At 38.4% G+C, this 17359-nt stretch overlaps 1 protein-coding gene across 2 annotated transcripts in view; it reads right to left on the bottom strand.

Annotated features, from left to right (window-relative positions):
• The window catches only part of BABAM1 (BRISC and BRCA1 A complex member 1), a 283383-nt gene that overhangs the window by 22885 nt on the left and 243139 nt on the right, over positions 1-17359 (bottom strand). Inside the window, exon 8 of one of the 2 annotated variants that reach the window (XM_044090638.1) lies at positions 1879-1962. In XM_044090638.1, the coding sequence (XP_043946573.1) occupies positions 1879-1962 (84 nt within the window). Of the gene's footprint in view, positions 1-1878; positions 1966-17359 lie in introns of both variants that reach the window. The other variant, XM_044090637.1, reaches the window with a different exon arrangement.

The raw sequence follows: 17359 nt of genomic DNA, 5'->3' as shown, positions 1-17359 counted from the left end.
CAAGATTTAAATTTCTAAAATTAGAAAACAAAGGCCCTAATATAAACGCGGACCTACAGAAAAAAAAACCTGCATCAAAACACTAGTGAGAAACACTGCACACTATATATATATATATATATATATATATATATATATATATATATATATATATATATATATATATACACACACACACACATACATACATAGGTGATGGTGCTGCGGTAGCATTGTCGCCTCACAGTAAGACGCTGTCCGGTTCGATTCTCAGCTAAAGCTTCTTCTGCGTTGGGGGCATGCGTGAATGGTCGTACCTTCGTTGAAGGTTGTGCGTCAGGGCTGGTAACTCGGCACGCAAAAATCAACTACCAGTCATTAGCGGACCGGAGTTCCGCTGTGGCGACCCCTAACCGGGAAAAGCCGAAAGACACAACACATTACACACAATAAAGAGAGAAAACAAGGTCCTAACAAAATGCAGACCTATGAAAAATCAACGTTAACATAAACTAGCACACAGGATACCAAACGGAGAACAAGGGCCAAATGGCCAACAAGTTCTCAACAAACTAATTAAAAGGCAAAAACACTTCTAACTACTTCTAACCACTATGTAATATTAATATAACTAGCTAAAGAATCAGTAAAGTGATAATAAAGACAAAAAAGTTTGAACTTGGCCACGGCCAAGCAAGAAGCACTTCTGAACTCATAGACGTGGCAAACGAGATCTGGGGATTGTACTAGTGCACTATGGGATACCTACCTAGCTACGAGTGAACTAAGAGACTTTGAGCTTTGTAACAGGCAGAGTCAGAGCAGAGGATCAGCTCCAAACCCATATGTAAGAATGAAGGTGAGATTGGACTACAAAACATTACTAGTTTAGATACTTTTAAGAAGAACCTGGACACGTATTACTGGAATGACTGCTTTCATTTATTAGAAAGCTAGTAGAGCATTATTGCCCACAACTGAAATACACATATGTAGCTTATATTTACCATTGCTTGATTTCTTACTGCTCCTGTTTACTAGTAAAAACATTTCCAACTAAAAGGTGGAAACTTTTCGAAGACATGCCATCCATTTTCACTGCCTCTTTCAAAAAAAAAAAAGAGTTAAGAAAAAATGGTTTTATAAGATTCAAAGTACAGATGGTAATGTACTCCAAGAACTTCAGATCCTAATCCAGACTTGCAACAGGCAGAAAAGTGTGCTAATCACTGCAGCTGAAGTCAAGGAACAAACTTGGACCAAACAGATGGAAAGTCTGCACTTAGATCGCAAAAAATGGATGCACTCATGCTGTAGGTATAAAGCAAAGCATTATCCATGTACCACTCACACAGTACTAGAGAGAGGCGATGGCTGCTAATGGATCTCTGTGTGTTACAAGCCAGGGTAACAGAGGCCATTGGCAGCTCAAATGTACAGCAGATATGTCGATTTGAACCCCTGAGCAATACACACCATAACATTTAACACCCTTGAATAGGAATATCAAGAATGAGGGAAGCAGCTATACATATATCAATGCACACAATGCTACAGTTAATAATGTACACAGGATGTTTCCCATCAGCAGATTACATGCACACAAATGGACCCTGATATCTGGGTCTACACAATGAACATATTATCAAGCCTCTATGTCAGTCATATACTTAGAATAATATTTTTACTCTTTCTTGCTTAGCAAAGCCAATTGCGCAGGAGGCCCCAGACTTAACAGTTGTCTGCTGTGTGTGCATTACGGTCCAAGTAAAATATGTGCTGCAGAGGGTTTCCTGCTCTGTGGACTGTTTTGCTCTTCTGTAAAACTGATATCAAAATGAAATGCTACAAGACAAGCGTTATCTAATCGCATATAATACAGTACTCCATGTGACTCACCTTCCAGCTCACCTCTTCGTCTTTTTCTTCTGCCCCATTGTGAATGTAAATCACATCAAAAAAGAAATATGCAGACTGCAATATCTTCTAGAACAAAATACAAAACAGAACAAAGTGGAGAGTTATGTAACTGAGCTGAATCCTGTATAAGTAAAGTATGACTGTGACCAGAAAATGCACAAAAAACGAAACATCGCATACCTTATGTCATTCTGCTGTTTAATGAGGCAAAGCACTAAATGCATACAATACATATGCCAGAGCACCATATAAACTCAAACTAGTGCAAAGACCCACATCACCAATGGAATTTTATAGGGATCTAGCTACATTCTGAATTTCAACTAGAACCAGACTGGCACCTCACAAACCATAATCCAAATGGGCTGGCCAACCTGTAAGTACCCTTTAAAGTCAGACCTATGGCAGCTGATGAATTCAGTTTCTCAACTGTGTGTTTACCAACATATTTTACTCTTCTTATGAAAGGGACTAAATAACTAAGATACTGGCATGAACCTTTATATATACAACTATACAACTTCCTTTTAGAAGTAACATAAGTTTAACACAACTGTAAAAAAGAAACAGTGCAATGAGGAGAATCACTTCTAAACAATAAACAAGTACAGTTGTATAAGTTTTAAACGTACCATAACAGGAGACGTTGGAATAATCACTGGCACAGTAGTCTTTGCTATATGGGTTGCATCCTGCCTAGGATATAAAAGCTGGCTGGCTTCCAAAAGTTTAAGAGTGCCTTCCATGTATGCGCTCAGGAAATTAACAGTTTGATCAGAACTGCAGAAAATAAGCAATCTTGTGGCCAAGCCCTCCAGTGCTTTTGTGTCAATTTAAAGAGGGCGGCTACAGCCCTGAAAGGGATCAGAGGTAGGTATGCAAAAAAAAAAAAAAAATTTCCCTCAGTCTGCCAACTAAAAATTATACAAAAATAAGGGGATAGAGGGAGGGGTGTGGCTACAGCAGCAGTGATCACTCAAGCATCTGCTGTTACGGTAAGTTTACTTACATAACTGTACTATGTGGATCACACTGACCACTCCTGCAGTAGCCTGTACAGACTACCACAGCTATAACATTTGGGAAGAGAATTATTGAGGGTTCCAGGAGGGCCTGGAATATTGTCATGGAATTGTCCTGGCAAAGCTTGATTTAGATCTGGAAAGAGGAATCAAGTTTGTACAGAGGACCAAGATATTGCCTGAAGAATACTTCGAGTCCACCCCATTCCAAAGGGCCACTGAAGAAGCCAAGGGCCTACTATGGTGTGCCTTGGCCCTGCTTAGAACTGACTTATCATGGTGGGAAAACAAAAGGAAGTAGCATGGGACAACCATTAGGAGAATGTCTGTTTTGTAACTAGTTGCCCCAATTTCTTACCTTCATAAGAAATTAAGTGGAAAGAATTACTGGAGGTTTTAGTTCACCAGTGATACAATCACAGCTGACTGTGAACATCAACAGCAAGAAGGATCCATTCTCTCTCATTTTAGGTTTCGGAAACAAGACAAGAACATGGGTAGCTTGGCTCAAAGTAAACTTCGATACCACTTCAGGCATAAATAAAGGATTCATTCAAGGAAACCTTATACCTGATGAAAATGAGATAATGATGACCCACCATACGAAATGACGACACAGGCATTCTTGCAGAAGGCAGTGCAATCAGTAACACTACTTTCCAAGTTAAGAACCTTAATCAGCCTGAAGATCTGGTTCAAACAGACCAACAGATAGTACTTTCAAAACAAAATTAAGAACCCAAGAAGGCGGCACCTGTTTTATAGGTGAACAGATATGCAAAAACCCTTTAAAAAAATAGCTTAACATGAGAGCACACTAAAAGAGGAGGATCCATAGGCAGACATGCTGAAAAAGCCCAACGATTAACCTGACTGTGAAATAATCACTACATTGCCTAAAGATGAACCTTGACAGACAGAGGAATAATAAAGACCAAGGGATAAATACACACACACACACACACACACACACACACACACACACACACACACAGATAAAGTGTGTGTATGTATGTATATATATATATATATATATATATATATATATATATATATATATATATATATATATATATATATATATATATATATATATATATATATATATATATATACACATACATACATACACACACACGCAGGTCCCCATCAGATTATCGAAGTTTCAAAACTTCCATCATCATTTGGCCAAGACCATATGATTGAAGTTTTGAAAGTTCGAACATTTTGAATGGAGATCAGTGTACAGCGTGGAATAGGAAATTTACCATTTTCCTCATTGTAATGTGATCTGGAGTTGCTGTATTTAAATTAGCAGGGGGTGTGCAGGGGGTCTTGCCCCCCCCCTGCAAAAACAAACAAAAAATGCTGTTTTTATTTAATTTTTGAAGTTTTAAAACTTTGATCATATGGGCTCGGCCATAAGATGCTTGAAGTTCTGAAGCTTTGATAATCTGATCGCCCCCCTCTCCCACCCCCACACGCACACACGTGTGTATTTATGATTTTCTAATAGCAGGGATTTTTGCCTCCTACTGTACCGCACATCCTCCAAAATAATGTGTCTAAAGGTATTAAGATTCTATCATCCACACAGTCTGAAGATGTTTCAAACTGGGTAGTATCAACTCTCATATTGTGTCCAGTCTAGGATGAAGCTTGTGGCAACTATCCTTGGTCATTTATAAAAGAAGAACCAGGCACTCTCAGGCCCCCAGTTTTTAGTATACTTATCTATCTTGCAGTTCCACTCTACCCTTCTATTTTTTACTGTACATTTCTCAAGTGCCCTGCCCATTATCTCCCTTTAAAACATACCTTAGCAGTCAGCACTCCACTGATTGTTTTCACAGACTGACTCACATTAAATGCTATAGTTCAAAAGCTAGAAAATTCCAGAACCTAACATATAAACTACTAAAACTTGCACTGAGAATTCAAGTTCACTCCTTAAAAGATGGTGATATCCACCCAAATCCTGGCCCAAACTCTACCACGGCTACAGAGCCCAACATTCCAACTTCTGCCAACACACAATTGCTCACCAGACCCTCTAACTCACTCCTAATAGCCCATCTTAATATTCGGGGCATAAATAATAAAGCTGCCCACCTACATGCTCTCATGCATGTACATTCATTTGATATCCTATGTCTCACTGAAACATGGCTCAAGGCATCAACACAAGACAATGAGGTTATTCCACCTGGATACAATATCTTGAGACTAGACCGCAAAGCTAAGAAGGGTGGGGGAGTAGCTATCCTATATAAATCTGAATTAAAGGTGACCTCTATAGACACTAAACCACCATTAACTAGTAATGCAGAAATTCTTATATCCAAGATTCAACTTAACAAATGTAAATCTATCTATATCATCTGTATTTACCTTCCCCCAGGAAATAACACTAACACCCTAGAGGATATTCTCAGTCGGCTTTCCACTACCTACCCACAAGAAACCATAGTACTTGGTGACTTTAATATCAACTGGAAGAGCTGTACCTCTGAACAGCCGTCTACTCACATTAGGTGTTCGGATCGTTTAAGGAACCAACAGGAAGAGAATAACCAGCAAGAATCTCACAAAACAGGCACCAGATCTAAACAGACTTTTTTGGGACTTACTGCGGGCAATAAACAGAGAATGTAATCCATACAACTGATGGAACGGGGGGAGCACGGACACAACTGGTTCCCACTTCAGAACCTTATGTATTTTCTACACTGGTATGTCCGGAATATCAGTACCCCATTGTGAGTAAGTTCCATATACATTCAGATGTTTTGTCTTTTTACCAACAGGATCAATATAACATCCTCACGACTTCTTCCGATGTTCATAAATTTACAAATGATGTGATACATGATAACAGTAGCAAGCATGGCAATGGTAATCATTGTCATTCAAATATTCAACTGTTTCAAGACAAAAATAAGCATGAGCATGATAATATATTATTAGAATTAAGCACATATCAGTATGCTGAAGATGGGATAAATAATGATGTATATAATGCAAATGACGAAAATGGAGAAGTGTATGAACTAGTTTGCTCAAATGATCACAGTTATCCAGTTAACTTTTATATAGATCATAATCCAGATAATTATATAATTGAGAATGATAATAGTATGCAATCAATAGGTGTTGATACAGAAGTAAGTCTGAACATAGATTTAGTAGTAGAACATAATGAGCATTTTTTAAGTAATCCATATGTCATACTGAATACAAAGCAAGATTACAAAATATATAACTATTCATCTAAGGATATAACAGTAGAACATGCTGATTTGTTTTCAAAAGGACTTAGTTATGTCCCATGTATAAAAGGCAATATGGTGGAATCTATATTAGATTTAAAGTTATTTTCAAGAAAATTGAATCTCAAAGTATATTTTAATAATAATATTGAAAGTCAAACTGTGACAAATAAGATGTTCACGAAACCAAGTCTATTCAACCCACCCATGAATGAAGAAATTATGTATTTTGAAAGAAGAAGCGAATATGACATAAGAACATTCTATAAGAAATATAAATATAATAAACATGTTAATATTACAAAAACTGAACAACAATTACTTAAAGAAATAAAAAATGATCCAAAATTAAGAATTATGAGGCCTGATAAAGGTAATGGTATAGTTATATTGGATTATAATGATTACAGTTTATATATGACCAACATGTTGATGAGCAATACATATGCAGAAATAAGCAGAAATCAAGTTCATATAGCTTATAAAAGAATTGACACAATGTTAGAAGACATGTTATACCAAGGGGGTATCACTGAAAAAGAATATGATTTTTTACGAAATGAACATCCAGTTATCAGTGGTATCTTCGGAATACCAAAAATACATAAAGGCCTTGATAATTTGGAATTTAGGCCCATAGTAGATGGACATAGAAGTGTTACATGCAATATAAGTACATATTTGGATCATTTCTTTAAGGAAAGTATGAAATGTTTCAGTTACATAACTAAAGATTCATGGGATTTTTTGAGTAGACTAAATAAAATAAATATGAAGAGAGAATATGTTTTCATTACAATAGATGTTGTAAATCTATTTACTACAATTCCTCATGATGTAGGCCTTTTATGGCTTGAAGAACAATTATTTATGCTTTATGAACAAGATCAGATTAATATATTAATAAATCTAATGGAAATGGTACTTAATAACAATTACATATTTTTTGAAGGTAGTTATTTCCAACAAATAAGTGGAGTTGCCATGGGGGCAACTTGTGCCCCATGTATCTAATTTAATCATGAGTTATTGGGAACATAATTATTTATTTACAACAGAGTTTCGTGACCATCTAATTATGTATACCAGATATTTGGATGATATTTTTATCATATGGGATCAAGATAAAAATAAAAATAATAATACACACAAAAATGTATTGGAAACATTCTTAGAATACATTAATCATACAGTGAAGTTTTTGAAATTTACTTATAATGTCCAAGAAACTACAATCAACTATTTGGATGTAGATATAACATATGACAAAGAAACAAACATTCTGAAAACACAAATACATAGAAAACCCACATTTTCAAATGCGTACTTGCACTATGACAGCTGGCACCCTGGCCACCAGAAAAAAGCCATAGTTAAGGGGCAGATGGTCAGGGCGGCCAGGATGGTCAGTGAAGAAGTAGACTTTATAAAAGAAATGAAATACATCATGCTATTATTCATGAATAGGGGACACCCAGAACAATTTTGTGTCAAAATATTTAATGAAGTAATAAACAAAAGGAAAAATGGAATATATACAGCAATTTTAAAAACAGGTTTGTTGAACAAAATATCAACCAATAATGAAGATATAATGGATAAAGATGGTCAAAATAACACCCCATTATATATTATTAAATATGACGATTGTACCAAAGACATAGAATATATCATTAAGAGAAATTGGGACTTTTTTGTCAATGATAGAATAGGGAGACAAATGTTCAATGGAATCATACAATTTGTATATAAGAAAAGTCCTTCTTTTAAAAATATACTAGAAAAGAAAAGAAATATGGAAAAATATACAAGTGCAAAAGAAGGTAATTTTAGATGTGGGACATGTAGTACATGTAGTCACATTCAAGCAGGTACTAACATTAGGATTAATGAATGTAACATTAGGATAAATGGACATTATAATTGTCAAACAATAAATCTAGTATATGTAGCCTTGTGTCAACAATGTAAAGCCTTTTACGTGGGAAAAACTAAGAGGAAATTCAGAGAACGAATCAAAGAACATTTACTAGATATACAACATCATAAAAACAGTAATGCTTTAGCAAGACACATTATAGAATATAATGATCACAAATTTAAATTTATGGTTATAAATCAAATAAAACAGGATTTACAAGGAAAGACAACCATGTATCATTTAGATATGGAGGAACTTAAATGGCAAGTACAACTCAATTCATGTATACCTCCGGGTATAAATGAATATATGACTATTATGCCATTATTAAAACTCAATAGAATATACAACACATGATACATGGCAATATATAGAACATCAATTTATATTATTTATATTTGATATATTCATTAAAATATAATATAATTAAATTATAGATTAGAATAATTCATAGTATAGCACATTAATATAATTGATTTCAGAACTATTAGACTGTAAACTACATGTAAATAATACATATATCACATATGCATTTAAATAATAATTGTATATATTATACATCCCAATACAATGTGATTCAGCATACAGGTTGTGATTATGCATATTAATAGTATACATTTTTTACTAAAATACATTACATATAATTGGATATTGAGTATGCATAAAGAATATCTAATAATTTATAGTTCCAGTTGAACATTTTTAGAATTGTACATGTATCAATTACTGTTTATATATATTAGACACATCAATAATAATAATGGTATTATATATATATTTATACAAAAATAAGTAGTTTTTTAGTAAAATTTATTAATGGATTATTTGGATACTTTATATGAAGTTTTTAAGTATAATAATGTATAAATAAGTAAGTATATGTTTATACAAGTAGGAATGTATGGTTTGGTTGTGTATTTAAACAAGATGATTTTTTAACAAAATGCCATTTCCTTTTTAAGAAATTTATGGCGGGAAATTAGGCTATTAATTAAATGATTATTGAATAATCAACACTGTATAAAATGAGTGGGTTATAATGACAGTATGTATTCTGAAGAAGTTCGAAAGGACGAAACCTAGGTCAGTAAAGCAGTTTTCGTTACACAGTTCGTGTGGTGGCTTTCTGTACTTGGTTGGTAACTACAAGTTTGTTTGGAGCCTGTTTTTGTCTCCTCATTGGCATTGGACTTATCTCACCTTGCTTTCAACAACGTCTACTCACATTAACCTATGCACCTTCACTCAAACCATTACATCCCCCACAAGGACCAATAAACTTAACAAAGAAAGCACCCTGGATTGGAGTCTCATAAATAGTCATCACCAAAATTACAAAGTAGGAACCCTCCCTGAAGATATGAGTGACCACTCACTCACCTTCTTAATCAGAAATAAGAGTGACATTCCAAATCCAACCACCTACAGGACAATAAGAACCAACAAAGATTTTAACCCTGACAGCTTTCAAAAAGAACTAAAGGCATGTGATTGGTCACCCCTGAAACACCTACCATTAGAAGAAGCAGTGAAATACTTTAATTCTAAATTTTTAGCCATTCTAGACTACCATGCACCAACACACACAATTAGATCTAGGATAAAACCATCCCCTTGGCTCTCTAAAGCTACCAAACAAAAACTCCTCCTTAGAAATAAGCTTTGGGCCAACTGGCGTACTACTAAAAGCCCTGCTGATCAACTAAAGTTTAGACAACTAAGAAATGAAAAGTACAGTTTTGTACCTACCATAAATGTAGATGTTCGAGGATTCCATTGCTGCAGTCCTGACTATTGGGTATAGTCCGCGTCCAGTCGGCCCGAATACCAGAGTATAAGGCTGACGTCGGTCAGGCGCGGGTACTAATCGCATGACCGGCGCCATATCCTCAGTCTTTTCTTGCCCCAGATGTCAGAAGACCCTAAAAGACAAGTCCCAAAAACCTGCACCAAAACATGTACAATATATACAACAATATATACAAAAATATAAACATGTAAACTCACCTACACAACCACCCCTAAATACAGAGGGGAAGGAGGGAGGGTAAATTGGACTGCAGCAATGGAATCCTCGAACATCTACATTTATGGTAGGTACAAAACTGTACTATGTTCGGCTTGCATTGCTGCAGTCCTGACGTAGAATCCCAAAGCAGAGGTAAGGGAGGCTGGCAAATCATAAAGAAGCAGGAGCTGACAACATGCCTTTGCAAAACAGCTGTGGCAAAACCAGCCCTAGACTTAGAGTAGATAGGAAGGTGATAATGCTTAGAGAAAGTATGCACTGAACTCCAAGTAGCTGCTTCCAAAATATCCTTAGTTGCCACCCCTTAGAAATGCTGTTGAAGTGGCAGTAGCCCTAGTGGAATGAGGCCTAATCCCAGCTGGAATCTCCTTGCCATGATGGGAATAACAAAATGCAATGCAAAAGCCAATCCACCTAGAAATAGTTTGTTTTGACACAGGCTTGCCCTGTGAACTCAAAGCAAAAGAAACAAACAATTGCTGAGACTGCCTAAAATCCTTAGTCCTGCTTAAATAATAACGCAATTGCCTGTGTACATCTAAAGTGTGCAAAATCTTTTCCCCTTTATTTTGAGGGTCTGCAAAAAAGGCAAATGAATAGTTTGGTTTAAAGCCACACTAGAAACCACCTTAGGCATAAAGAAGGATTAGTACGTAATGATACCCTATCCTTATGGAAAATCAAAAGGGCTCTACTGCCATAAGGGCCTGCAACTCAGACACCCTTCTTGCAGAAGTAATAGCCAACAGAAAAGCAGTCTTCCATGACAAGTATTTCAATTCAGCAGTAGCTGCAGGCTCAAAAGGTTGTAGAGTAAGTTTTTCCAACACAAAATTGAGATCCCAAGCAGGAGTAGGAGCTCTCATTGGGGTCTTATATTCCCCTCTAAGAAACTGCTTGAACAAAGGATGCGAAAACAAAGGTGGGTCACAATCATAGTGAGCTGAAATTGCTGCAGCATGAATCTTAATGGAAGAAAAGGACAAACCTTTGTCCAATAATTCAGTAAGATATTGAAGAGCCACACTCAAATTAGGCTCAGAAATCTCCAAATTCTTTGCTGTACTCCAAAATAAAAATCTCTTCCATTTTTCTACACTCTCCTTGTACTAGGTCTTCTAGCTTCCATAATCACATTTAAAACTTGTTGAGGAAGTTGAGACCTGCTGTGTTTCAACACAGAATATGCCAGGCTGTTAGATGAAGAGAGTGAAGCTTGACATTGAGCAGATGACCTTCCTTCTGAGATAACAGATGAGGAATCAGAGGTAAAGGCCATGGAGGCTTCTTTACCAGACTCCGTAGTAGTGGGTACCAGTGTTGCCGCGGCCAATCTGGAGCTATCAAAATCATCCTTGGCCTGTCTTGTCTGACCTTTAATAGTACCTTTGGAAGAAGAGGCAGAGGTGGAAAGGCATACACATGAAGGTTTTTCCAACTGAAAGACAGAGCATCCACTTTCCAAGCTGTGTGATGAAACCCCTTTGTGCAATACTTTGGCAGCTGGTGGTTTAGTGGAGAAGCGAACAGATCTATGTCTGGAGTTCCCCATGACACTGTCAGTTTCTGAAATACATGAAGATCCAGTTTCCACTCGTGGGGATCCATGATTTGTCTGCTTAACACATCTGCTAAGGAGTTCTGTGCTCCTGGCAGAAACCTTGCCTGAAGAGTTAGTTGCAGGCTTGCAGTCTCCCATAAAATCATTGCTTGCCTGCATAGAGGATAAGAATGTGTTCCCCTTGCTTGTTGATGTACCACATGACAGTTGTGTTGTCTGTTAGAATCAACACCTGCCCTGGAAGAAGTAACTCCTTGAAAGCCATTAACGCAAACTGGACTGCTAACATCTCTTTCATGTTGATATGTAGATGCTGTAGTCTGGCAGGCCACTTGTCTTGTATCCACTTTCCATTTAGATGAGCTCCCCAAGCAATGTCCGAGGCATCTGTCGTTAAGATCTGACTTGCCTCTGGCGGGTCACAGAGAGTCCCTTGTTTAGGTGACATTCCTGAGCCCACCACAAAATTCTTTTGAAGGCAAGGTATTATTTGAATGACAGTGTCCAAATCCTGGCAGTGCTGTGTCCATACATTTTGAGATACCATTGTAGCTTCCTCATATGCAGTTTGGCATTGGGAAGCACCAGAATACAAGATGCCATGAACCCTAATGCTTGAAGGACTGTCCTTGCAGTCAGCACGGACTGATGAGATAGTTGATGGAAGTAAAGTGACAGACTCTTTTGTTTGTCCGGGGTCAAGAAGGCCATGTGGGCTGCTGTATTCAGTCTCACACCCAGAAAGCACATGTCTTGAGAGGGTACTAGACTGGACTTTATTTCGTTCACAGAATACCCTAGGCATCTTAGCACTGCTATAACATATTCAGATGCTGTAGAAGGTCTTCTTTTCTTGAGCCAGAATCAGGCAGTCGTCCAAGTAAGGATAGATTTGAATTCCTTGAAGCCTGAAGTAAGCTATCACTGGAGCCAGAACCTTTGTGAATACTCTGGGCAGTAGATAAGCCAAAGGGCAATGCAGAGAACTGATAATGAGAATTTCCAGCTCGAAACCGCAGATACTTCCTGCAACTTAGCCTTATAGGCACATGAAGGTAAGCTTCCTTGAGATCTAAAGTTACCATCCAGTGATCTTTGCCCAGCAGAGGTAAAAGCTGTTGTAACGTCAACATCTTGAACTTTGGAATTTCCAAAACGTGTTGAGGAGAGATAAATCCAAAATTGGTCTCCACGTGTTCCCCTTCTTTGGTACAAGGAACAGGCGAGAATAAAATCCTAGGCCCCTTTCTGATACAGGGACTGGCTGAATGGCCCCTATGTGAAGTAACTGAGAAACTTGCTTGTGAGCCTCTTTTCTTTGTGGAGGAGGCGTCTGGCATGCCTTTGAAAGGGGCATTGTATGGAAATAAAATCTGTAACCGTGGTGAATGATATCCAACACCCATTTGTCTTGAGTAATTAAATCCCAATTTTCTTTGAAAAGAGACAGTCTTCCTCCCAAAGGAGCTGCCAAGCGTGAATCTGCTGGCAGCTGAAAAGACAGGTCATTGGGTTTGTTTAAAGGACTGACCCTGCCCTCACCAGAAGTCTGAGCAGGTGAACTCCTGTTCTAGGCCTAAAAGAACCTGGAGCCCTGCCCCTACCACGTCTAGACCTACCCCTAGACTGGGAATCATAAGCAGGATATGTCCACCCCTTAGCAGGCCAATTTCTACTAAACTTTGGTGGCTGCACCTGCAAAAATCTTTAACAGTTTGCATAGACTTAGCTTTGTCCTCCATTTTCTTTAAAACTGCTTCCACAGGCGATCCAAACAACACATCAGACTGTAAAGGAGCATCCAAAATCCTTGTCTTAACATGCTCAGCTAAATTCTGATCCTTCAACCAAGCATGCCTGCGAAGAACAGAACTGGTAGCAGCCACCCTCGAGGAGGCCTGTACAGCATCAAAACCACATTGCAAAGAATGCTTACCCACTTGTTCAGACACGTGAACCAAATCCAGCAACTCTTTACACTCAATACCTTCCAGCATCCACCTTAGATTTCAATTGTGAAAGGAGATAATTCTGATATTTAAGCATGTGAAACTGACAATTCAATGCTCTCATGGCCAGAGTGGAAGAAGTATACACTTTCTTTCCCCACCTATCCAAAGCCCTTGCCTCTTTATCAGTGGGAACAGGGTTTTTAACCACAGAAGCCTTTACACCCTTAGGCCCTTGAGAAATAGTTTCTGGGTCCGCCCTAGGACTCTTAAACAAATATTTATGAGCTTCAGGCACCCTATAATACCTATCAGGCTTAACAGGAGCAGGAGGCAAAGAGTCAGGGTTCAGGAAGCCTCTGCAAAACATCTTCCACCACATTCAACACAGGAGGAATAGCTAAGGGCCTATGCTGGGGTAAAAACAAGAATTCCCTAAGCCTTTTCCTGGAATCAGAGTAATCCTGGCCTTCCCATTTAAAGTGCTCCCTCATGGAATGTAGAGTCTCTGAAAATGAGAAATCCTCAGGCGGAGAAGCTGTAGGAGTGGAATCATCCACATCAGAATCAGAATAAGTAGGATACTCCTGCATGTCTTCCACAGAAGATTCTGAAGCCTCTGAACACTGTTCAAAACTATCAAACTCGGTTCCACCCTAGGCCTCTTATCAGGCGGGGCATAGAACCTCTAATCATAGTAATCAAATCTTCTGCCATTTTAAGCATATGTTTCTTAGGTACAGAACCCGAAATGCTAGGAGAAGCCCCCACTGAAGCTGAACTAGGCCTACCTCTCAAAGAAGTTTTGGCAACAGAAGGAGAGGCTCTAACTACCTTGGGAAGAGAGGGAAGAACAGTCACCTGAGAAGCCGCCTCAGCCTGGCCTACCTCCTGAGAAGGCACATCCTGTAATAGTATAGTGTCTGCCTGGGACTCCATGGAAACTCCTGGCAAAACCTCCGGCTCCACTGAGCCTTCTAAAGAACCGACGTCCGGGACTGCCGGTTCATCAACCCTAGGCTTCACTGTTTTATCCTTGCGCTTCTTGGAGGCGTCGAGCATCCGGCGGCATTTTATAATTCTTCCCAAACACTAACCTGGCACAGTCTAACCTCCTCTTAATAGTGCGTTTGTTAAACCTAGCACAAGCGCGGCAACCAACAACGTCGTGCTCAGGCCCTAAACAAGGTATACACAAGGTATGATAATCCCTATGAGGTATCTGTTTCCCACAAGAAATACAGTTATTCACTTTTTCTGACATCCGGTAAAATACTGAGCCAAGAAAAACCATATTGTTCCCCAACGCGGTACTTAGCCAACTCTGTTTCGGTCTGAAACTCCGGTTTGAAATATTTCAGAACGCCAACCTGCACTCGCAAAACTGCTTCTGCATCGGACCATGCGGCAAAAAAGACTGAGGATATGGCGTGGGTCATGCGCATTAGTACCCTGACGTACTGACGTCAGTCTAATGCGCCCTGACCGACGTCAGCCTTATACTCTGGTATTCGGGCCGACTGGACGCGGACTATACCCAATAGTCAGGACTGCAGCAATGGAAGACGAAGAACATCAAAAAAAGCTATACTGTTAGACAAATGAAACTTCTACTTTCAGCTCCAACAAACCCACCAAAACAAAGCACAAAAATTCTGGTCAGACATCAATAAACTCCTACACCCAGGCCATTCAGTCACACCCACCCCTTTAGGCTCTGATCACAATAGTCCCAAGCAAATAGCCAATAATTTTAACACTTTCTTCACAGAGACCATTCGATCTCTAGCAAATCAGCTATCCTCTGACACCTCATCTTCATCCACTTCCATCTCTAACCCATCCCCATAATTTCATTTTGAACCAATTCCTACATCCCTTGTCTGTACACTTATCCAAAAACCTAAATCTACCGTCCTCTCTGCAGACCTACTCCCTGCAGAATACCTGCAAAAAGCTGCAAAAGCCATAGCCTACCCCATATCCATCCTGATTAATAGAACCATTACTGAAGGAACTATCCCAACAATCTGGAAAATTTCACATATTATCCCCCTGCATAAAGGAGGTAACTCTAATGAATTATCAAACTATTGACCTATAGCCATATTATCTCCACTGGCAAAAATCATGAAGAAATGCATTCATAAACAACTGTTAAACTACCTATTAGAAAACAACTTACTAGCTAACTGTCAACATAGTTTCAGACCATTTCATAGCACCACCTCTGCTCTTTTATTCTTCTCTGACTGTATTAATAAAAATCGCAATGAAGACACTCTATCCTCTGCCCTCTTTCTCGATCTGTCAAAATAATTTGATATGTTTAACCACACCTTACTCATAAACATACTCAAAAATCTGTCACTAGACACACTGGCTATACAATGGTTCCAGTCTTACTTAATTAACTGGCAGCAGACTGTTCTATCTTCCCACCTCCCAATTGACCTTAGTGTCCCACAAGGCTCCATATTAGGTCCTCTTCTATTTTCTATTTTTAGAAATGACCTACATTCTGCAATACCTCAAGCTACCTGTATCCAATACTTGGATGATTCCACATTAATATGCTCTGCCACTTGTCCAGCAGACCTACAATCACTAACCCAAAACGTGTTTAATACAGCTGAAAAATGGCTACTACACCGAGGTCTCATCTTGAACCCCCAAAAAACAAAACTGCTACTATTCACTCCCACCCGTAGGGCCCCCGCCCTCTTAATTTTAATGTTATGTCAAGCAATGGAACTATCATATCTCCTGATACTACTACAAAACTACTTGAGGTACTAATAGACAACAACCTTACCTATGATTCCCATATTAACAGTATTATAAAAACAGTCAACAAAAATTGGGTTCCGTCTACAGGATCAAACCCTTTCTGACCCCACTAGCCAAGACAACTATTGCCCATATCCACTTAATCTCTACCCTTTTTTATGCCTCCCCTATATATACTAAACTATGTAAAAGCAACTTGAACAAGCCGGCTATCTCCTACAACAATATTGCCAGATTTGCAACTGGGTCTACCTACAGAACCCATCATTGCAACAATCTTCAACAACTAGGATGGTTAGAGTTGCCAAATCTACTACTATAGAACCAACTAACAGTTGCCCACAAAATCCTATATCAACCTAACACACCTATACTTACAAACCTTATCACCCCCTATAATAACCTCAAGACCCTACCCTCATCAAATAAACTACTTTTACAAATAAGTAAAGCTAACAATTTGGCTGTTGATTCCCTGTTCTCTAGCACTGTTGGTAAAACCTGGAATTCCCTCCCCAGTGACCTAAGCTCCCTTTCCTCAACAACCCTATTTAAAAGCAAACTGAAGCCATACTTTAAATCACAGTGGTTATGCCCCTTTGCTAACCCTGATTAACTACCTCACTTATCTCTGGTTATTAATCTCCATACCTGTATAAGCTAGTTACTTTTCTATGAACAATAAAGGGAGTGCGAGTTAACTGTTTAAAGTGTTGTTAAGAGATTTCTTTGTATGACCAACCATAGCTGATAAGTACTAAGATTCTGTAAACAGAATCACAAGGAATGGCAAAAATCTGTTTTGTACTTGCATTTGTAAAATGTCATTTACTGTAAATATTACTGTGAGTTGTGGAGTTTTCTCCCAGGGCCTCCACTGAAAATGGAAGTACATCCAGTTGGACTAGCCAGGTCAACA

This window comes from Protopterus annectens, chromosome 13.part0 (assembly GCF_019279795.1).
Source record: "Protopterus annectens isolate FY-2018-M chromosome 13.part0, PAN1.0, whole genome shotgun sequence".
Classification (NCBI taxonomy): Eukaryota; Metazoa; Chordata; order Ceratodontiformes; family Protopteridae; genus Protopterus; species Protopterus annectens.
The sequence above is the reverse complement of the archived record's forward strand: the minus strand, read 5'-3'. Positions and strand labels throughout refer to the sequence as shown.